Raw genomic sequence first — 22,721 nt, 5'->3', positions numbered from 1 at the left:
AAATAGGTAACTTTGTAGACTATATATATTAAGGAACCCAAGAAATAATAGAACCTTAACATGCTGCCACATCAGATGACACATTAGCCTAAGTTATGAAAATGCAATTGACAAAACATGAATTTACCAGCTCAAAGATATGCTATTCCAAAAAATAATTAAAAATTTAATACTGAACTTAGCAGCAGCAGCTAAGAATTTTTTTAATTCCTTGGTTCAAAATCTGTAAGAACCAGAAACAGGGTGATTCATTTGGAGTATACATTAATATCCATCTCTCAAGGGCTGGGTCAGCATTACCTGCTACCATGCTGTGACTCAGAGGTTAATATGCAGAGACCCTTTTTATTCCCTTGGGTTTTAGATGGCTCAGGAGGAAAGGCTCCATCTCCACATCATCCCCCTGAACACACAGCCTACTTTCTCGAGGGGCACCATTATATTCTTCCTTTATTGGCTGTCCTTGTATAATACAAATCTGCAAGTTTAGATACAAAAAAATCTGGAAATAAAAGATAGAAAAGTACCCGCCAGGCACCCCTTCCTTCTTCCTGGACACCCCTCCCCAGCGGGCACTGACGTGAGGTAACTGAGCATCCTCTCTCCCTTCCTCCCCCCTACCCCGCCTCCTGGGCCCTCAACTTGGCCCCTACCCCCATGAGACCTTGGCCCAAGGAAGATGTGGGTCCCCGAGGGGACGGGAGGGGTGGCAGGGGTGAGCACAGCATTGGCAGTGAATGCAGCAGGTGGGCAGAGGGAAGCCCTTTGCTTGTGCTGTGTATGGGGTTGAGGAATGACCAGGCTTGGGCTGGGTGCTCGTTTGGGGCCCAGGAGGGCTCCTGGGTGGTGGTCCCCCTTCCATCCCACCCAACACTGGAAGGTAGAAGAACAATAACAGAAACTGGGAAATGTAGCTTGGACAGAGAGCACTCGGTGGGATTGTGGCCATCCCCCTGTGTCTGGAGTGGGGGAAAGGGAGCTCTGCCAGACAGTGGCAGTGAAATGGGTCCCTTAGCCAGGCTGGGTCCGTCCCTGAATTCCATCCCGTCGCAACCTGGGCGTCACAATGTCGGTTCTGTAGTGGTTGTGGGAGGTGGTAAAGAGAAAGGGCATAGAGGGGATATTGGGGGCCTCAGCTCCAGGGAGGACTAGGGGAGAGGTTGGGCCTCCACTCCCAGGCGTCAGGCACCTGGAGATGATGGGGTGGGCAGGGTGGCTTGGGCTACAGTTCAATCTCAAAGGTCTTTTGTAGGTCGCCCGAGAAGGGGTTGGAAGGCTTCTCTACGGCAGGTTTGCCTTCTAATGCTGCCCACTGGGCCTCGAAGGGGTCCAACTCAGGGGCCGGGGCAGGTGCTGGCTCCGGGGGCCAGGGCGCCCCATTGGGGCGTGGACGGGCCTGGCCCCCAGGGACACTGGGTGCGGCAGGGGGTGGGAAGGCCCCGGCTTTCCCGAGCAGGGTGGCAGGCTGGGGCTGGAGCTGGGCGGCTGAGCAGAAGGCGTTGGCCACCATCTGTGAGGGTGTGATGCCCACCACGGGCACCCGGGGCATGGGCGGGTAGCCCAAGCCTGGGTAGGCGGGCACAAAAGGGGGCTGCAGGTGTGGGGGCGGCAGGAACACGGCCACCTGAGCAGGTGCGGTGTCGAAGGGCCCCATGGGGGCAGGGAAGGGCTGCAGGCCAGGGGGCACGGCAGGCACTGAGGCCGCTTGCTGCTGCTGCTGCTGTTGCTGCTGCTGCTGCTGCGCTTTTGCCACCTGGGACACCTCCTCCAGCCACCTCTCGGCCTCCGAAGGGGTCCGCTTGTGTCCAGGCTGGAAGGCAGCTGCAGGTGGCCCAGAGGGCTCCCCCCAGGCAGAAGTCCCTGGAGAGAGGAGAGGGGCAGTTAGGGGGTGCGGGCTGCAGCAGAGAGAACCCTGGGCCGGGAGCCAACTCTGCAGCCAGGCTGCCTGCCCTGCCTCCAGCTCCGCCCCTCACTAGCTGAGCAGACTTTGGGCAAAAGGCCTGACCGTCCTGGACCTCACAAGGGTCCTGCAGGGCTAAGAAAATAGATTTCTGAGATTCTAAAGTCCTGAGATGGAAAAGTAGAGGCAAGACTGACAATCACCCAGGCCAGCTTCCCTTCTGATGGGTCAGTGCCAAATGTGTTATTAAACATTTTTAACATCACCCTTGGCTCGAATATTTTGCCAATGTATTGTTTTAGGAGGCTAGGGTCTGCCAGGGTCTTTCTTAGAGTATACTCTTCCATCACAGTGGAAGTTTCAGCAGTTTTAAGTTTGTGTTTTCTAAGATTCTGGAGTTCCACATTTACATCGTTTGTAATTTCAAGGTGCTTCCGTGGTTCTAGGATAAGCTCATGGTTCTACGGTGATTCCATGGTGCTATTTTTTCAGCAAGCACTCTTCTAAGGCTGTGAGATTCCAAGGTTTCCTGGCCCCAAGTCTGCTAGGCTCTAGTATCTTGTCATTCTAAGGCTGTAAGTTTCCAAATTTTATGATTCTAAAACAGGAAGGTTTAAAATTGATTCCATGGGTAAACCCTAAAAAAATAAATAAAATAAAATAATCCTATGGTTCTAAGGTGCACCCCATAATTCTAATGAACCCATGGTTCTTAGATGACCCCGTGGTTCTAAAGTGATTGATGCCATGATTTTAGGATGATCCCATAGCTCTTTTTTAAAAAAATAATATTATTATTTTAAAATTAATTAAAAAAATTTTTTTTCAGTGGAGGTACTAGGAATTGAACTTGGTACCTCATGCATGCTAAGCATGCGCTCTATCACTGAGCTATGCCCTCCCCCGACCCCCAGCCCCATCCCATAGCTCTTAAATGACCCATGGTTCTATGGTAGTCCATGGCTCTTAGATAACCCATGGTTCTAAGCCTGTGGGATTCCAAGATTCCCAGCCTCTCTGCGGTAGCCCTGTAAGGAGAAGGGGAATGCAGGAGGGGGCTGCAGGGCATCTGCCCCAGTAGAAGGGCTGAGTTTACCTGCTGAAGCTGGTGGCGGTCCTGGTGCTGGTGCTCCGGCACTGGCGAAAGACGAGCTGATCTGTGTGCACAGAGCACTGATGCTGTCGCTGTCACTGGCACCAGGAGGCTCCATCTCAGGCACTAGGAGGTCAGGGAAGGGCAGAGGTCAGTGAACAGGCCCAGCCTCTGCCCTGGATCCCATCCCCTCAAGTGGCTCCCACCAGATGTGTGGGTTGGTGGGTCCAATCTGCAGTAACTAAGTGGCCACGGCCACAAACATGGTAACTGTGCATGTGTGTGTGAGACAGCTGAGTGGTACAACAGCCAAGTAGTGTGTGACATCTGATGGCTGACAATCATAGGGACCCCAAAACAAGGAGGACCTCAGGAGTCATGTGTAGCCACAAACCAGAAGAAATACCTTAAATGTTTAACACTATACATTAATTAAAAAATATGTTCAACCACGTGTATGGCATGAGCATCAACTAGACAGAATGGATGTTGGCCACGCTGCCATTCACTGGCTCGGGCCATCTGTCTTGCTTGGGTGGAGAAGTGGGGTCCTGTCCCCCAACCAGGCCTAGCATGTAACATACATCATGAGGGCAGAGATGCACCTGTGCCTGTGAGACGGGAGACACTGAGCAGGTGCGGAGGCCTGATGAGGGTTTGGGATGAGCAAAGGCACCACATAGACAAGAGGACCATCGAGGGTGGCATGTGACCAGTGCCTGTGACAGCTCAGCAAGGGCCTGTATCCAAGGGAGTGGGCATGATGCTCCAGTGAGCATCAGAAAGAAACTGGCTGTAGGAGTTGGCAGGTGTGACATGGGGGTGCCCAGGTGGGAAGGTAAGTGGCTTCCAGGTCAATTCTGTGATGATTGTGCCTGTGAGTCCACAAGGGTGTGCAGCTTCTGAGAGGGTGGCACCTGAGTGTGACTGAAATCCAGGTGTGGGGCATCCTGACTGTGATTCCCCAGCGTGAGCCAATCCACCTGCGTGATGTGTGGAACCGGACATTAGTCATCATACGTGACTTCCAAGTTTGTGTGAATCTGGGTGTGTGGCTGATGAGGGTGTGTTAATCTGCAGGTGTGATTTCTGAGTGTGATGTCTGGATATGTGCTAAGTGTGTGTAATGGTAACACCAGGTTCTGTGACTTCCAAGTGTGTGCGATTTTTGGGTGCTCATGACTCCAAGTGTGTGCTTCTGAGTGTGTGTGACATCTGTGGGAGTCCATGACATTTCTACATGGCAAGTCACATCTAAGCAAGTGTGCAAGTGGCTACAGGTGTGTGAGGCATCCAAATAAAGCCGGGGGCCCCTGCCACCTCTCAGGGAACAGGTGTGACAGCCCTGGGGGTGTGCTTAATGGCAGGCTGCTTAATGAGGACAGCAGATCTGAGGGTGTGTGCAGGACATGGAGTGAGTGTGTGTCATTCTCAACAAGCATTGGCATCTGCTCAGCAGTCACCTTTCAGAGAGGCTCAGCCTCCTGGATACTGATCAACACCTCCCACACCAATCCCCGGGACCATGAGGGGTAGATGTCTTCGATTTGGCATCAGGAAGCAGGAGAGCGGGCCAGACCACATGACTTCAATGACAGCTGGGAGGAAAGGCAGCCCTCCTGCCTGTCTCCCTTGGGCAAAACATGGTTCCATGCCACCTCTCTCTTCTCTCCCATGGCAGACACTGTTTTTAAATCATGACATATGCTGTCTCCTTTTCCTGGCCCATGGCAGACATGAGTAATCAAATACGATTTCTTCCTATTGAACTCTTTACTTGCCTTCCCCCTCACCTGGCCAGACCTCGTGGCTCTACTGGCCAAATGCTGGAAGAAAGGACTGATCCTTGTAATTCCATCTTCCCTCTAAGCAAAACAGGACATCTGTACGGCCTCTCTCCTATCACCAGCGTGGTAGATCTTGCTAATCAATGATGATGTACTACCTCTTGCCTCATCACTATCCCTGGAAGACATGGCTAATCAGTGATGCTGGGTGCTCCCTCTGCCCAATTCTTTGCCCACAAGCGACATCATGAATCTATCATTACGCTCCATGACCCCATGATCCCCATGTTCACTTTCACCCTTCACCTCATGTTTCCATAGGCCAAACCCTGGGAGTCATCCCTTGAGCAAAACAGAACACTCCTGTTCTCTCTTCTCGCTTGCCCATGGAAAACTGCTAATTAACCATGTGGCATGCTGCCTCACTTTTTTCTTGCTCATGGTAGACACTGTAAGGAGATTATGATGTCTGCCTTTACTCTGTCCTCCCTGCCCTAGGCAGATATTGTTACTCTACCACAATCTTTCTTTTCTCTGAACCTGTATCTTTCCCCTGGCCAGATCTCATGGCTCTACTGGCCAAACGCTTGGAGGAAGCATCAGCCTGTGGTGCCGCAGTCTCCTCTTGACTGAAAACATGACATCTGGGCAGCTTCTCTCCTCTCCCTTGCCTATGCCCTTTGCTAATGAATCATGCTGTATGCCACCTCTCACATCCCTAACTACAGCAGACGTTACTAAATGCTATGACTTTTTGCACTTTTCTGCTATCCCTTGCCCGGAGCAGACATTGCTAATCGATCACCACTTATACCACCTCTCTCCTCTCCCTTGCTGATGGCAGACACGGCTAATTGATCATGCTGTGTTCCACCTCTCTCTCCTCTGCCTGTGACAGACAGTGCTGATCAATCATGGCGTGCGCTGCCTCCTCTATCTCTTGCTTACAACAGACAGTGGCATTGATCCTGACGTTCCCTCCCACGGAGCCCCGGGCTCACCTGTGCCCTTCACCTGGAAGTCAGTTCGGCGCTGCAGCGTGGAAGGCAGCTCATTTAGCCGTAGGCTCAGCTGCCGTTTGAAAGGTGAGTTCTTCTGACTGAGCGCCGGGAACCCACGGAAGGAGCCCTGGCGAACCAGCTGCTCCAGGGGGGCATGGCGCCGGGGGATGGCAGCCGCCGTGGTGCCTGCAGCCACTGGGGTGCCGGCCTCACCCTTCTCGCCAGGGGATGTGGTAGCCGGTGTTGGGGACACATGCCCAGGCTGGGCGGGGCCAGGAGCTGCAGTTGGGGCAGCTGCTGCCTCTGCTGGAGACATGAGGGTGACAGGTGGTTAGATACCTCACCTTGGCATTGGAGGCCTCTCCTACCCAGTCCCTTTGATTGTTTTCCAATGCTGGCTTCCTCACCCCATGTGTCCTGCCCTCAAAACAGGCTGGTCAGAGCCCCGAAATGTCCCTCATCCCTATCCAAGCCAAGACCAGCTTCCCCAGCAGGCCCGTGGGGAGTCATCACCTACCCTGACCCTCTGTGTATCTCAAGCTTTCTGCCCCCCATCTGTCTTCCTTTACTACACCTGTGAATTTTCCCTCTGAGACCGACTGTCTCCCTTTCTGATTAAGGGCTTATTTGGTGCTTGACCAATGTATCAGGCATTGTTCCAAGTGCCCTGCAAGTATTAACTCATTCAGTCCTCACAACCACCCAGTGAGGTCAATACTACCATAAGCCCCATTTTCCACATGTGGAAACTAAGGCCCAGCAATGGCAAGTGACTTGCCTGAGCATCAGTGCTAGGAAGGGGCAGGCCGACTGCAGAAGCTGCACTCACCTGTCTCTCCCTCTGGCCTTGTCTCTCCACGTCATGCTGTCTTCCTCCATCATTCCATCTGCTCTGTTCTCTCTCTGCCTCCCACCATTCTTCCCACCTCAGGTACCTCCTCCCTCCCTCCAGTTGCTACCCTTTGTTCTAGACCCAGCTTCTTCCTGTGAGTTTTCCAGATTGTTCCAGCCCCTCAGCCTGGGCTCGCTGCCCCACCCCCTCCTCCCAGGGTGTTCTCTGCAGGTAGCTGGTCTCTCAATTCAGCATGAGAGGTGGGCTTGTCAATGGCAGGGTCTCCCCACCCCTGCCAACACACAAACCCACAGCCATCCTCCAATCCGGGCCTCAGCTGAGCCGCAGCCTGAATGCTGGTGAGGTTAAACTCAGGCCCAAATTGGGCAGGGAGGTCACCCAGCACTTCTCCCGTCTTCCACGAGGGGTGGTAAGGCTCTCACCCAGGCCTGGCTGGGGCAGTGGAAACAGCCCGGGACAGGTTGGAAAGGGGAAACCACGTCTGCCCCCACCACCTGGGGCCTCAGGAAGTCCCCTCCCTTCTCTGGGCTCCAGCGTCCCCAACTAAACCTGGGAGAAACATCCCCATGCTGCCTCCCCAGGAATCCTGAGAGAGTCATAGTTGAGGCAGTGAATGTTCGATGCTCTGGAATCCCACAAAAGCACAGTAAACAACTGTGGGACAGTGCACTGCTCCATAACTCCTAAACTGGGGAGAGTTCTTTGTAAAAGTGGGTGCCTTGAGACTGAATCAGTGCTTCAATGGCAAAACACTGTGCGATGTGTTCGGCAAATCACACATCACTCTGTAGACTCTAATTTTGCCGTGTAAGTTCTGAAGTGCTTTCTACAATGCAAAGCACCTGGAAATTATAATATCCTTTCAAATGATAATATCCTTTGGAAACAGTAAAAATTCTTCGCAAACTCTGAAGCATATGACATTCTTTGTAAATTCTAAGATCCTATATAAGTAGTATTTGTAAACTGTGAAGGGCTGTGTACTCAGTGTGTTCTTTTGCAAACAATAGAACATCATATACTCAGGCCCCCTGTTAACTACAGTTTGTAATCTGCTTTGCTGATAATAAAATTCTTAACAAATTCTAATAGATGATGTAAACCGCAAACTATTTTGTAAGCTGTGAAGAACTCTAAATTTGTCAAAAGGTTTGTAAATGGTCACATACTTTACAAAGAAAAACATAAGTTGTAAACTCTAATATTCTAGCAAGTGATAAAAACTTATTTTCCTAACTTTTTGGCTAGAAATATTTTGAACTTACAGAAAAGTTGTAATAATGGAATAAGGAGTACACATGTTCTCTTAACTTATGCTCCTCAGTGTTAGCTTGTTACCATATTTAATGTCTCTCCTTCCATAATATTTTTTCTGTACCATTTAAGAGTAAGTTGCATACAATAGCCAAGACATGGGAGCAACCTAAATGTCCCTTGACAAATGAATGGAGAAAGAAGGTGTGAGACAGATATACACACACACACACACACATATATATAAATGGACTACTCCTCAGCCATAAAAAAGAAATATTGCCATTTTCAGCAAAATGGATGGACCTAGAGTTTATCATACTAAATGAAGTCAGATAGAGAAAGACAAATATCATTTGATATCACTTATATGTGGGATCCCCAAAAATGTTACAAATAAACTTATTTACAAAACAAATATAGACTCACAGACATGGAAACAAGCTTTTCAGTTACCAAAGGGGAAAGGGAGAGGGGAGGGATAAATTAGGAGTTTGGGACTAACAGATACACACTACTATATATAAAATAGATAAACAACAAGAAAAAAAAGAGGAAGTTGCAGACAGCTTACTCAACACTAAAACCTTCAGCTTGTACCTAAGAACAAGGACAGTCTCCTACAGAACCACAGTACAATTTCTCACTTGGGAAATTTAACATGGATATGATACTATTTATTAGCTAATCTGCAGTCCATATTCCAATTTCCCCAGTTATCCCACTCATGCCCTTTATGGATGTTCATATCTCTACATATTTTTGATATATATACATATATATTCAACTTATATAGACAGAATGTATATCTGTATACTTACAATATCCAGGATCCAATTCAGGATCACACATTGCATTTATTAATATCTGTCAAATATATTCAGTCTCCTTTAATCTGGATCTCAATGGTAAATTCTTTGTAAATTTTAAGCAGTGTTTTCCAAAAATTTAAAAACTAGAATCCGCCATAAAAAAAATTAAGTTAAAAAAATTACATTTTGATTCGGCACACAATACACTTACATTTAAAAGACACAGTTTGAGAACTTACAACCTGTCTGCCTTTGACTGAGAATGTCAGAATTTTCCAGGTATTTTTCAGACTTTCATGATGGCAACCCAGAATAAGAAACACCTTTTACATAGTAACCTGTTCCACACACACACACACATTGACACAAAAGCATTGTTTAACTATACTTACCCTTACTACATTCAGTTACTCTGATATTTTCTATTGTTTTCCATTTCAATCCTTAAAATGCCAGCCACAACCCAGCAAGCTGACTTCACAACCCATTAACAGGTCTGGATACACAATTTGAAAAGTCTGGGAACCTCTCCCTGGGTTAGCGGATAATAAAGCGCTCGGTGAACTTTGCCGGGATTTGTGGCCGACAGATTATTGCCCAAAGGACTCCTTAAACTGAAGTATGCTTTATAAACTGTAGCAAAACTTTGTGGTTGGTGCCATGCTGTGTACACTGCAGAGTCCCGCCCCCTCGGCAGCCGTCCCGCCCACCCCCAGCGGGATCCCTTGGCCCCACCCCGGGCCCATCCTCTGAGCCTGTGCCCCGCCCTCCCCAGCGGGCAGCACCCACCTTTCTTTTTGTCCGGAGCCTCGCGGTCTGCCGGCCGCCCACCCCCAGACAGGCGGAAGGAGCCCTCGCGGGCGAAGCTGGTGCGGCTGGCGTCGAAGGCGGCGGTGACCCCGCATTCCTTCTCCCGCCGCTGTTTCCGCTCCAGGCAGGCGGCGAACGCGCAGCCCACGGCGTGGCTCAGCCTCTCGCCCTGGGGAAAGAGTTTGGGGCGGGCTTAGCGGCGCTGCGCTGTGCGGACTGGACGGCAGGAGCCCTGGGTTCCAGCAGCTGGGTGCTGGGTGACCCCTGATGCGTCCCTTCACCTCTCTGGGCCTCAGGGCCCATCTGCACATCGTATATGTGGAAAATCATAAAGGATTTACAATTGGTGCAAATAAATAAATTCAGCAAAATTGCAGGGGGTAAAGTTTTGCAAATCACATAGCTGGTAAGAGTCTAGTATCCAGAATATATAGTGAGCTCTTACAGCTTAACAAAAAGACAAACAACCCAAATAAAAATGAGTAAAGGATCTGAATAGATATTTCTCAAAAAAAGATACACAAATGGACAATAAGTACATGAAAATATGTTCAACATTGTTATCCATTAGGGAAATACACATCAAAACCACAATGAGATAGCACTTCACACCTATAAGACGGTTATAAAAAATATATATATCGGCAAGGATGTGGAGAAATTGAAACCCTCATACACTGCTAGTGGGAATGTAAAATGGGGCAGCCACCATGGAAAACAACTTGGCAATTACTCAAAAGATTAAACATAAATTTACTACAGGAATGTAAATTAATTATATTATACTATGTAATATAATTTATACTGTAAATACTATTATACTATAAATATAATATATTTTAATACTATATAATATAAATATAAATTTACTATATTATATGATATTATTTAATAACAATTACATTCCTGGGTATATACCCAGAAGAATTAAAAACAGGTATTCATGGGGGAAGGGTATAGCTCAAGTGGTAGAGCGCATGCTTAGCATGTACAAGGTCCTGGGTTCAATCCCCAGTACTTCCATTGAAAAAACCAAATAAAGAAACAGAATTACCTCCTGCCTTGCAAAAAAATTTTTTTTAATTAAAAAACAAACAAACGAACAGGTATTCAAACAAATACTTGCATACAAATATCCAGAGAAGCACTATTCACAATAACCAAAAGGTAGAAACAACCCAAAGATCCCTCAGTGGATGAATAAAGTAAAATGTGGTCTATCCATAAAATGGACTTACTTGTTTAGAAAAAGGAACAAAGTACTGATCCATGCTACAACATGGATGAATCATAAAAACACTATGTTAAATGAAAGAAGGCAGTCCCCAAAGATCCCGTAGTGTATGATTCAATTTGTATGAATTATCCAGAAAAGCTAACTCCATAGAGACAGAAATCAGATTAGCATTTGCCAAGGGCTGGGGTGGGGGTGGAGGACAGGGGCAGTGACTACTACTTAAAGAGCATGAGGTCTCTTTTAGGAGTGATGTTTGGAACTAGATCGAGGTGATGGTTAAACAGCATTGTGAATGTCTACATGCCATTGAATTGTACAGTTTAACATGATTAATTTTACGTGAATTTCACACACACACACAAAAGTTAAACTTGGGGAATCCTGGGAATTCTACTGATTCATGCTTAAAACCCAAAGCTCAGAAGTGGGAAGGAATTCAGCCACTGTCACACTCTACCCAGAGGAGACAGCCCTGCTCTTTTCTTGCTTTGATTCTCACCTCCAGATACTTTTCAAAGGACAGCAACTGTTCCTATTTCCTAAACACTTATTACAGGATACTGTTAAGAGCTTTCTGTGTGTGACCGTAATGAATGCTTTCTTGTGAGCAGCCACTGTTATTATCCCCATTTTATAGAGGAGGAAACTGAGTCCCAGCAAGAAGAAGCCATTTGTGCCTAAGGTCCCGCAGCCAGCTGATTTGATACCAAATCTCACTAACCATGAGGCAGTGTATTTTCCAAAAATAGCCACAACAAATTTCTGGCCCCACGTGGTCTTCCAGAATCTTGTCACTCCCCAATCAGAGGTGGAGTCTTTATTCTCTTCCCTTAGCCCTGGAAGACCTCTGTGACTGCCTGGACAGACAGAATACCCCAAAAGCAATGCTGAGCAGTTTCCAAGACCAAGTTGAGAAAGGCAACACAGCCTCCTGGCTCAGTCTGCTCTCCCCTGGTTTGAGGAAGTGGGGGGTATCAACAAGTTTTGGGAGCTCAGGGCTATTTGGAGTTGGAATTTCTGAAAGTGAAGGAAAGGATGGGAAATCTTTGAGTGGAGACTGTTTGGGTTTGAGATGGACAGCTTCTGTTTTACTTAACCATTCCCCCTGCTTTGATAACAGCACCCCAAATACCCTCTGGAGAACTCCTCTTCAACACTGGATAAATCAGTCTGGGTGCTCCATCCTCCTCAGCCAACGAGAAAACAGTGACCCAAGCTAGGTGAATCCCATACCCTCTCTTTAGAATTTGAACCCTGAGCGTTGAGAGGTGGATTCATCTTTGCAGTGGTGCCTTAAAGGAACTGTCCCCTGGTAGAGCCTGAGGGAATCCACTGGGGGCAGGAAACTCTACAATTTGACCCAGTCTGCCCGGCTCTCTGCTCCTTCTGAGGCTTAATAAAGACTATATTTTCCACCTGTTGCAGCCAGGGATGCCCATGTAACTAGGTTCTGGCCAACAGTATGTAACTGGAAGTGGGTACACACCTCCCAAAAAAGCAGAGGGTGTGCCCCTCTTCTTGCAGCCCTCCTTTACATGGTTGGGATGAAGACGAGAAGGCTGGAGCATGTGCATTCATCTTGGACCATGGAGTGGAAGCCATACTCCAGCATAGCAAGAAGATAAAAGGAGAGAGGAGCCACACCAGTGCTGCACTGCTTGCCTATGGATGTCTTTCACATGAAACGGAAACAAACTTCTATTTCACCAAAATCACTGGTATCTGGGGATTTTCTGTCACACACCTCAGAATCCTGTGAGAATGCTCCTCAGAAGATAGTCCATTTGTCACTTTCATCAGATTCTCAGAGGGGACCTTGCCTTCCCCCCACCCCCGCCCAAATATAAAGAACCACAGGAAAAATGAATCGAGGCTGAAGGGAAGAGTGGGTATGGGGGTGGAGAGTATTGTTTCAGGTGGGCCCAAACGGGCTGCCGGGGACAGGAAACCCTACCACTTGACCTGGGTGGGGTTCAAAAATAAGCAAAAATTCATGGAGCTGTTGCCCAGGCCATCTGTGCATGTTAGTGTATGTATATAATCTTCAATGAGAAAAGTTGAGAAACATGAAGAACTATTGATAGCAAGGAGGAGGAGGATAACTAATGTTTTCCTGAGTGTTTCCTAAGTGCCGGGCATTATTCCAAATATTCTGTATTAACTCCCTCAAGTTTCACAATAATCCTGTAAGTTAGGGGCTGTGAGTACACCCCCTTTGCCAGATGAGGACACGGCACGGATAACGTGGACAGGTAAGGTGAGCGACTTGCCCAACTGCACACAGCCGGTTGGGGGTGGGGCTGGGATGCTGGGACACGGGAGAGAAGAGTCAGCAGGTTTTGGGGGTTTGGTGATACTCACGGAGTCCTTGAGCGCCAGGAAACAGTGGCAGATCCAGCGGCGGGTAGTCCCATCACGGCAGATGTAGGAGAAAGCCTTGTCCAGGTTGCGGTCCGGAGCACAAAAGGAGACTTTTTCAATGGTCTGATCTACCAGCAGGTCCTGGGAGGGGCCGGGGAGGCCAAGAAAGGAACGTGAACTGTCTTTCATGCATTCATCCAACATTCCTTTAGTGTCTGCTCTATATCCTGTCCTGAGCAGGGTGGGGACCCTGCACTTGTTGAAACAGCTGTGGGCCCTGCTCACATGGGGCTCCCAGTTTAGTGTGGGAATCAGACCCATCACCAGATGGAGACAGGCCAGAGTCACAGCCAGGCTGTAATGAGGGAGGCACAGGCTGAGGGGTCAGGGCTGGGATCGGGGGAGCACAGGGGCCTTCAGGAGCAAGAGGAGGTGACTGGCCCAGGCTGGGGGGAGTCAGGCAAAGCTTCCTGGAGGAGGTATTAACTAGGCAAAAAGGCAGGGAAAAGAATTTCAGGCTGGGGGGAATGCCTGTGCAAAGGCATCAATCCTGTTCAGTCATTAACCTATAACTGTCATCATGTGCTGGCTGCCTCCCAGGGCAGTCTCTGGGCTAAGGGCAGGGAATTCATTGGTGAGTAAACAGGTACCCAGATCCTGGCCCGTGGTGCCCCCGTCTGGCCAGGTAGACCGACAATAAGGACATAATAGCTAAACTTTATTGATTGGAACACTTACACTGTACCAGGCATAGTTTTAAACTATTTGCATATACTTTCTCACTTAATGGTAGGGTCCACTTTTATCCCCATTTTACAGATGATGCAAGTGAGGCACGGAAGGGTTAAATCTCATACCCCCTCATACCCGAGGTCACCAAGCTGGTAAGTGGGTGAGCTGGGATCTGAGCTGAGGTGTCTGCTCTAGTCTGTGCTCTCACCCACCATCCATGCCAGTTCACAAATAGCCACAGGACTCAATCCTGAATTATGACTGTGAGATGTGCCAAGAAGTTACCAGAGCACATGGCTTCGTCCAGAAGGTCCCCGAGGGAGGGACATCCTAGAGGTGGGTGGGAAGGCGTCCTTGACCCCAATGAAGCTGGTTGAAGAGAGGCACCCACTGGTGCCCACTCCCAGACCCACGGGCCTCCTACCTTGGTCTTGTCATCAACCACTCGGAGCCCATCGGCTGACACCCACAGGACGGACTTCACAGACTTCCGGCCCATCTGGATGGAGGAGGAGGACAGAGGGCATGGTCAGGGCTGCCTCTTCCAGTCTGACCTTGCCCCTTCCCTGCTCCAGCCCCTCACTCACCGCCTTCAGCTTCTTCACAGCATCTTCACACACATGCATCCCCCGAGACTCCTCTACCTCCACGTGGCCCAGGTACTTGGTGGGGAGGGGATGGGAGAAATAAGCACAGTAATTAATAATTCCTGGTGTTCACTGAGCCACTGCAATGCATCACACAATGTCTTAAGCACATCATATGTATTGCCTCATTTACTCTGCACCTCAGCTCTACAAGGTGGGTACCTCATTCTTATCCCAGGAACACTGGGATAAGCACAGCATGTAGTAGTGATTCCCACCCTGCCTCTCTCCCTAGGCCTTCTTAACATGTCACTTGTGTCCTTCAGAGTGCCAGTGTCTGCATCTATACCTGAAGACTGACCCCATGCAATGACTGATGGGAGCTGGGGTACATATGTCCCAGCTCCCTCACCCCATGGGTGGGAGGCTCTGTTTTCCAGAATTCTCTAGTGGCATCAAGCTCAGTTACCAACAACTATAGTTTAGTGAGACACCCTTTATTAGCTGCCTTCCCTTCTTCACTCTCACCAGCATTTCCTGTACTTCTCAGTGGACTCTTCACACTTAAGGTCCGCTTCTAGGGGAAGGGAAACTAAGGCGGGGCATCCTCTGTTGTCACCCAGCCAGGAAGGGATGGAGTGGGGATTTGAACCTAAATCCTGCTGTCTTCCTTATAAAGTATAGTCTGTGTTGTGAAGGATCATGGTGGTCTAAACCAGAAAGCACTTAACAGCAGAGGGTTTTGCAAATGCTACATAATTTTTGTGACCTTCCAGTGCCCCCTGTAAATTGTGAGCTCCCACATAACTGCGTCACTCCGGGCAGAATGCGACCCCTCCCCTGTCAACCCCGCCCCAGATAATATTTTCCTGGTACCAGAGAATGTGTCCTGGTTTTTAACCCCAACTTTGAAGGACCCACGTCATGGGGTCCTGCTTCTGCAGGATCCACAATTCTATGAGGATGTGAAGTCTCTTCCACATAGAACAAGGTCTCAGCCAACTCACCCGGCACAGACACGCATGCGCACAGCGAACCGCTGGTACACAGCCGCGGCCCCGCCCACGCGAGCCCCGCCCACTCACCCTGACCTGGAAGCTGCACGTGCCCTTGCGCACCGCGTCCTCATCCGCCTGCCACTGGTGTGGGCGCGACGCCTCGGGCACATACGCTGGCTTCCGCCTCCGCAGGCTCTGCCGTAGCTTGTTCATAGTGCCCACCCCGTCTGCTGACAAAGGACAGGGGTGAGAGTCAAGGCGAGGGTGAGTCATGGGGCTCAAGGTGGGGGGACACAGTGCTCAGGGAGCATGGGGTCAGATAACATGAGAGTTGGGTAAGAGGGTTAGGGGATCACTGGGTCAGAGGACGTGACATTCAGGGGACCAAGAGCAGTCAGTAGACACCAGGAAAGGGGACGCTAAGGCAGGGGAGTGGGAGAATCAGCAGTGGGGATTCAGAAGATGTGGGACTAAGGGGAAAGGAGGTCTGGGGTGGAGGGGCTGTGAGTCACAGGTTTGAGGGGTCTGGAGATTGGGGATGTGACAGGCAAGAGGCATGAGGATCCAAACTAACAGGAAGTTAAGGCAGTAGAGGGCACGGGGGGTAGAGGGCATAGAAGTCAGAGGTCATGAAGTCAGGGATTTTAGGGGTTTGGGGTCAGGGGGTGAGGTAGTCAGAGGGCAAAAGTGTTGGGAGTTGCATGGGTCCCATGTGGGGGAACCCAGGTCCAGAGATTGAGGTCCAGAGCCCAAGCCAGAGGGTATCGGGGGCAGGAGCTGGTCTCGGGGACCCTGAGCTTCCTCCCCTCTGAAAACTGTGTCAACCCCAAGGCACCCAGGGTGGGGCTGCACCTGCAATGTCAGAGGTAGCGGTGAGGGTGGAGGTGGCCAGCCACTGAGACAGTCTTCCCTGACGAAGAGTGTCTTCGCTGACTGATAAGCCATCCTGACAGTCCTAGGAGGCTGAGGGGAAACCCCAAACAGAGCACCAACAGGAGATGGGGACTTTGTGCATGTGCAAGCAAGTGTGCAGTAGGTGTGTTCCCGGGTGTCTAGATCTGAGCACGCAGCTCTTGTCTGTGAGCGTGTGTATATCTGAAGGCTGTACAGGAGGACGCAGGTCTGAGAATGGCTGTTGTGTGTGTCTGTGAACTGCTGCCCATGGCGGGGGGTGGTCTGTGTCCAAGAACGTGGTTGTTGTCTGTGAGTATAGGACCCTGAGGCTTGTTGCTGTACAGTATCTATGTGTGAGAGTGGCGGTGAGTATGAATGTTATGTGAATGTGGGGATGGATCTGTGTTTGAGCATGGAGCTGTTGTTTTTGAAAGTGTGTCCGTAACTGTTGTCTTTGAAGCTGTGTGTCCATGTGAGGGTGTGGCAGTTGTCTTTGATGACTGTTGCCCATGACAGTGTGTGTCTGTGAGAGTTACCCAGAGCACCGTGTCTGTTCAGGAGTGTGGTTGTTGTTGGTGAGGCTATGTGTCTGTGGCTGTTGGTTGTGAGGGTGTGTCCGAGTCAGATCATGTGGCTGTTGTTGCAGAGTATGGTTCCATGAGTGTGGTTCTGTGGGTGGGGCTGTATGCGTCCCTGTGTCTGTGAGGGTGTGTAAGACTGTGAGCTTATTGTCTTCGAGAGTGTGTTCATGTTACTTTTGAGGGGGTGATTATGTGAGAATGTGGCTGTGGTCTGAGAGTGCTGAGTATTATTTGTTTTTTTTGTTTGTTTTTTTTATAGAAGTATAGTCAGTTTACAATGGTGTGTCAGTTTCTGGTGTACAGCATAACAGTTCAGTCATACACATACATACATATATTTTTTTCACGTTCATTTTCATTATAGGTTACCACAAGATATTGAACATAGTTCCCTGTGTTGTACAGTATAAACTTCTTGTTTATCTATTTTATATATAGTAGTTAGTATCTGCCAATCTCAAACTCCTAATTTATCCCTTCCCACCCCCTTCCGCTGCTAGTAACCATAAGTTTGTTTTCTATGTCTGTGAGCTGTCTCTGTTTTGTAAATAAGTTCATTTGTCTTTTTTTTTTTTAGATTCCACATATTAGTGATATCATATGGTACTTTTCTTTCTCATTCTGGCTTACTTCACTTAGAATGACAATCTCCAGGTCCATCCATGTTGCTGCAAATGGCATTATTTTATTATTTTTTATGGCTGAGTAGTATTCCATTGAGTATTATCTGTGAGACTGTGTCTGTGTGCAAAAGTGTAGCCGTTTGTGAAGGCAGGAGCACACATGTGCTGTCTGGGAGGCTGTGTCCGCTGGTGAAAGTGTGGCTGTTGTCTGTAAAGTGCGGGTCAGTGTGTGTTGTCAGGGAATCTGTGTGAGAGTGCTCCCTTAAAACTCACTGAGTCTGTATCTGGTGAGTGTCTGTGGTCGCCTGTGAGGGAGTCTGGGTGTTGTCTAGGATTGTGTCTGTATATTTGTGTGACCCTGCACCTGTGGGTGTGGGGATGTTGGTGTGTGTCTGAGTGTCCAAGTGTGAGTGTGTCTATGAACGCAGTCAGCAAGTGTGCAGGGAAGACATGTGAGGGTGTCCACTCACGAATGTGATTAAGCCTGTGTGACTGCAGGGACAGTTCCTCTGGCAGCGCTAGGCAGACCCACCCACTCACTCAGCTCTTGCCCTGTTCCCAGCTGGCCACTCACCTGGCTCCGTCCTGGAGGTTTCAGGGGGCCCCAGGGCCCCAAAGGGGGCAGGGGGCAGATGCTGCTCAGGCCTCCTGGGTCCGCCCTGCCCAAAGGAGGGAGGAAAGTTGAGAAGCTGGCCTGGGGTGGGCTCAGTCCCCAACCTCACCCAGTCTTTGGACATCAAGCAACCCCCCTCCATCTCAGGATACCCTACGAGAGCCCTGGTTGTCATAGCAACTACTACTAAGGCGATCAGCCACCTGGTTGCAATGAGTAGATGTGTTTCGGAGGCATGTGTTGGGGATGTCCTGGCCTCAGGAGGCCCTCAGTACCCAAGGGGCTGGTGTGACAGGGAGTGGCCTTGCCCTCTAGACACATGTCCAGGGCTGTACACACACATACAGTCACGTGTATCCAGGCAACTCCTGGTTCCACTTGTCCCCAGCCCCTGTACATTTAGTTACACACAGACACAACCACAGCTACACACATCGGATCACACAGCTACGCATCAACAGTCACAGCCACTATAAATATATGGCCACATACCTATGTTTGCAAACACATAGTCTCTACTACAGATGTCTGTCCATGGGCATTTAGATTCCCAGCCTGCCTTGGTGCTGCCACAGACATCTGGGCATATCAGCCACTGATATCTGGTCACTTCTGTTTTCTCTGCCACGTACAAAGAGCTGGGTCCAGGCACACCCAGTGGGGCAGCCCATGTACAACCACACCCAAGGATAGTTGTTTCCTCAGGTACCCACGCAAGATACTCATGTCACAGACTCACCCAAGGAGAAGCACACCCAGCCAGAGGTCACCTGTCAGCACCAAGTCACATACACTGGTCACACACAGCTCCCCTGCTGCCTGTGGACATCTGGTCATGGATGCATGCAGACATACTGACAAACACGTGGTTGCACCCAGCCACACCCAGCCCCAGCACATGTGTTTAATCATCAGCAGACACACAACTGCCCAAGGACACTCAACCCCAACTGGATCAGTCACGCCAGCACACCTTTTTGGTGACACACTGTCACAGTCACACATCCCAGTCACAGAGGCACACATTTGGTCACCGTCTCAGCCACACTTAGATGGACGGTCCTCCAGACTCTGTCCCACACAGAGACCCCAGTGGCCACGGCTCATGCATTAGAAAGAAACGGGCATGCACACTCAAGACATACAAACAACCATTCAGAGACAGCTGTCCCCAAGGACAGCCACCCTCAGACAACAGCCAGACAGTCAGTGGCTCAGAGTCATAGCCGTACACATTTCAGAAGCAGTCACGTATGCAAAGTCACACAGCATCAGTGTCCACAGTACCCAGCCAGATATCCCGGTCATAGTGCATTTATCCACAGTCACCCAACATGCCGTCCCCAGCTGTACCATGTCATAGCATCACAGAGGAACACAGTCTCTCCTCCTGCAAACACGTAAGTCCCACAGACAGGTATGGGGCCCCATGTGGACCAACACACAAGATCTCACACAGCACATGATTTCCATTCCCCACACACAAGTGCACAGTCAGGTATATGCTCTAAATGCAGTGACCCCGACAGAGCACTTTTATAGCTGTGTTTACACAGAACAGGGTTCCAGATAGAGCCACGTATACAGTCAGGAAACAGTCACTCTGTCACTAAATCACGCAGATTCAAACGTAAGTAGCCCAGCACACATTCAGGGACACACACACCCCGGCCCCAAACAGCCACACAGCTATAGACACACACTCTTATAGACCACGACACAGATACGAGTACCCAGAGTCACCCAGGGTCACAGACATGCAGGTCACACACAGACATGGAAGCCAGTCACATACACCCACCCCCAGAAACACACACAATTACCTGGTGCCACCACACATAGACACCTACAGCTTGAGTCACACGCAACGAAATAACCCACTATTAATAGTCCGTTGGGGTTTCAGACCCCAAGTCAAATATGAAACCCAAATCACACATACACAACTATAAATGCATACAGTCACTCAGTATCAACACACAGAGCTAGATGCAATCATTTACACAACCCTGGTCACACAGAGATGTGGCTGTGAACACACAAACACAAACATACAAGTCAGAGTGCCAGCACACAACCTGTCACGTAAGCACAACGTAACTTCGTATACAATGGCAGTCATACACTCAGAGTTGCCAGCACAGTTGTGTGTCCCACAAACACGTGTGTGACACACACATAAAATCAGTTATAGACACAACCACAAACATTTGAAGTCATTAGGACAGTCGCACATGGACATAGAGTCATAGACACAACTCCACTTACAGTCACAACTCCACTCACATCTTCAGTCAGCCACACACATGCCCAACCCCAGACTCAACAGATATACTGTCACATACCTACTTATAGTTACTAAGACACATACATGGGTTCACAAAACACATAATCACAGACACAACCACATAGCCACAGCCATGCCCACATGCAAACACAGACAGACTAAAAAGTATAGGGTTCTGCACAGTGAGGAGCTATCATACGCACATACACAGTCACACAAATGCTGGGGTCACACACAATCACAGACACTATCAGACACAACCACAAGCACGAAACACACATACAAGATTCCTCATAGTCACCAACTACAGCTCACACACATACACACACAGGCAGTCACAGTCACAAAAACACAGGGTCACACTCTTAGCCACCTCCCCATCGCTTGCTTTCCCCTTCCCCCCAGGTAGAACACACAAAGCCGCCGACACCGCAGACGCTGCGGACAGACAGGACAGACAGGGCTGCACCGGGTCCCTGGGGAGCCGCCCCCTGGCCCAGCCTGAATCCTAAAGCCTGGGGGGCCAGAACCAGGAGGGGAAGGCGGCGCATTGTCTGCGGGTGGGGCCCCTCCCAGACAGCTGGGAAGCCCCAGGGACAAAGGGGGTGGCCCAGGAGACCCGTGCCCTGGGACCCTTGACTAAGCCCTTGATGGGGGTTGCCTGAAATTTCCTTTATTTTATTTAGGCTTGATGGGGCGGAGGCGGGGAGTCCCAGGCACAGAGAGCTTGTTTTGAGAAGGGGCTGTTCCTGGGACGCCGCCCAACGATTGGGGGGGATGCTATGCCCAGGACGCCTCTGAGGCTTGGGGACAGACTGTGCCTGGAATCTCCCAGGCCTTGGCTTGGTGGGGAAACTGCCCAGGGACCCCATCCTCAAGACCTTGCCTAGAGGGTTGTTGTGCTCAGAGACCTCCTTTCCTCAGGCAGGGAGGGGGAGGATTGCGTTTCGTCTGGAATCCCCTCCTGGAGGCCTTGTCTTGAAATAGGGGTTGTGTCCCAGACCCCAGACCCAAAACCCTGCCTAGGGAGTTATACCTAGAATCTGTTCCCCTGTCTTTGATTTTTTTTGAGGGGGAGGTCTGAGTCTGGGATCTCGGTCTCCACGGCCTTGGCAGGAGAGGGCCTGTGCCTGAGACCCCTGTCTCCCAAGATTTGGCTTGGTCGGGAGCCTGTTCCTGGACCCCCACCCAGGACCACCCTCCCCAGCCTTGGCACCCTCTCTTCAGCCGGGCGCCACGGCCGCCTCCCACCCTACGCCACATCAGCAGCGGCGCCGCCCCCCACCCGAGCCCCCCTCTCCCGCCCTTCTCACGCTGGCCGTCGCGCTGCGGGACATCCAGGGCCCAGGCGCCCCCGCCTCCCGCGGCCCCGGCTGGGCCTGGATCCCCGAGTGCTGCTGCTGCTGCTGCTGCTGTGGCGGCGGCGGCAGCTCGGTCTGACGCGGGCCGGGGCCGGGGGCCGGGGGATGGTGCGGGATGCACGCGCGCTAGCCTGCTCCACTCCCGAGAGGATTCCGTTCCAGGGGCGGGGGAGCGCCCCTCCCACCTCTGCTCCCCGCCCCAGCCCCGCCCATTGGCCCGCCGCCTACTGGATATGCAAAGAGACCCCACCCCTTGCCTAGCAGGCCACGCCTGCAGGCAAATATGACCCCACCTTCCCGGTGTGGCCACCACCCCGCCACGCCCATTGGCCAGACCTGGGGCTGAGCACGCACGTGAACCGCGCTGACACCTTCCCCCAGGGCCATCCCGGAGTGGGGTCCCTTCCCCTGTGACCCCTGACCTCAGATCCTTTTATGTTCCGCGTCCGAAAGATTTGCTTCTGGAGGCGCCTCTCCGTCCCACATCCCCAAACCTTCCAGCTAACCCCACGGTTCTCCCAGCCCAGCGGGGGCGGGCAGAAGCGGTGACGAGGCATTTTTTGCAAGGAAGGGGAGGGGGAGTGAACAGACCCCAGTGTCCTGGTGCGAGATCGGTTTAGCTTTGGGGGCGTGGGCACCAGGCTGGGCCCGGGCGCTGTTCGGTCCACAGAAGCGCCCCCGCTCCCGCCCGATCCTGTGGGTTTGGCATAGCAGCTGCCAGTGGCATTAAGGCCCATTAGCAAAAGCGTGGTTGCTGGGAGCCAAGGCAGGGGGGAGGGTAGCCAGGAGGCTGGGAAGTGGTGTGTAAGTGTTTTGGGGGGGGAGGCCTACTCAGCTGCCACAGCCTTCAGAGCAGGTGGTGAGCACGTGCGGGAGGGGTGGGGTGGGGGGTGGATAGGGAAAGGGGAGAAGGAGGTTCCCGGCAACAGATGGCCCA

The 22,721-nt window shown here is 50.6% G+C and overlaps 1 protein-coding gene across 6 annotated transcripts; it reads right to left on the bottom strand.

The window, feature by feature from the left end:
• Positions 1-432: 432 nt before the first annotated feature.
• NUMBL (NUMB like endocytic adaptor protein) lies at positions 433-22,536 on the bottom strand. Of its 6 annotated transcripts, none has more exons than XM_074369613.1 (10): positions 22,207-22,536; positions 18,098-18,182; positions 15,513-15,655; positions 14,428-14,502; positions 14,265-14,339; positions 13,109-13,249; positions 9,490-9,679; positions 5,782-6,087; positions 2,997-3,119; positions 433-1,860 (listed from the first exon to the last, which is right to left on the bottom strand). In XM_074369613.1, exons 1-10 carry the CDS (start codon positions 22,519-22,521, stop codon positions 1,223-1,225), a joined length of 2,091 nt encoding a protein of 696 aa, XP_074225714.1. In that variant the 5' UTR covers positions 22,522-22,536; the 3' UTR covers positions 433-1,222. The 6 variants fall into 6 exon arrangements, with proteins under 6 accessions (XP_074225714.1, XP_074225716.1, XP_074225715.1 ...); XM_074369615.1 differs by having other exon boundaries at positions 5,782-6,084; XM_074369614.1 differs by having other exon boundaries at positions 15,513-15,652.
• Positions 22,537-22,721: the final 185 nt, after the last annotated feature.

The sequence above is a fragment of the Camelus bactrianus genome, chromosome 9 (genome assembly GCF_048773025.1).
Source record: "Camelus bactrianus isolate YW-2024 breed Bactrian camel chromosome 9, ASM4877302v1, whole genome shotgun sequence".
Taxonomy (NCBI): domain Eukaryota; kingdom Metazoa; phylum Chordata; class Mammalia; order Artiodactyla; family Camelidae; genus Camelus; species Camelus bactrianus.
Note: the sequence above shows the minus strand (reverse complement) of the source record. Positions and strands in the feature narration are given on the sequence as shown.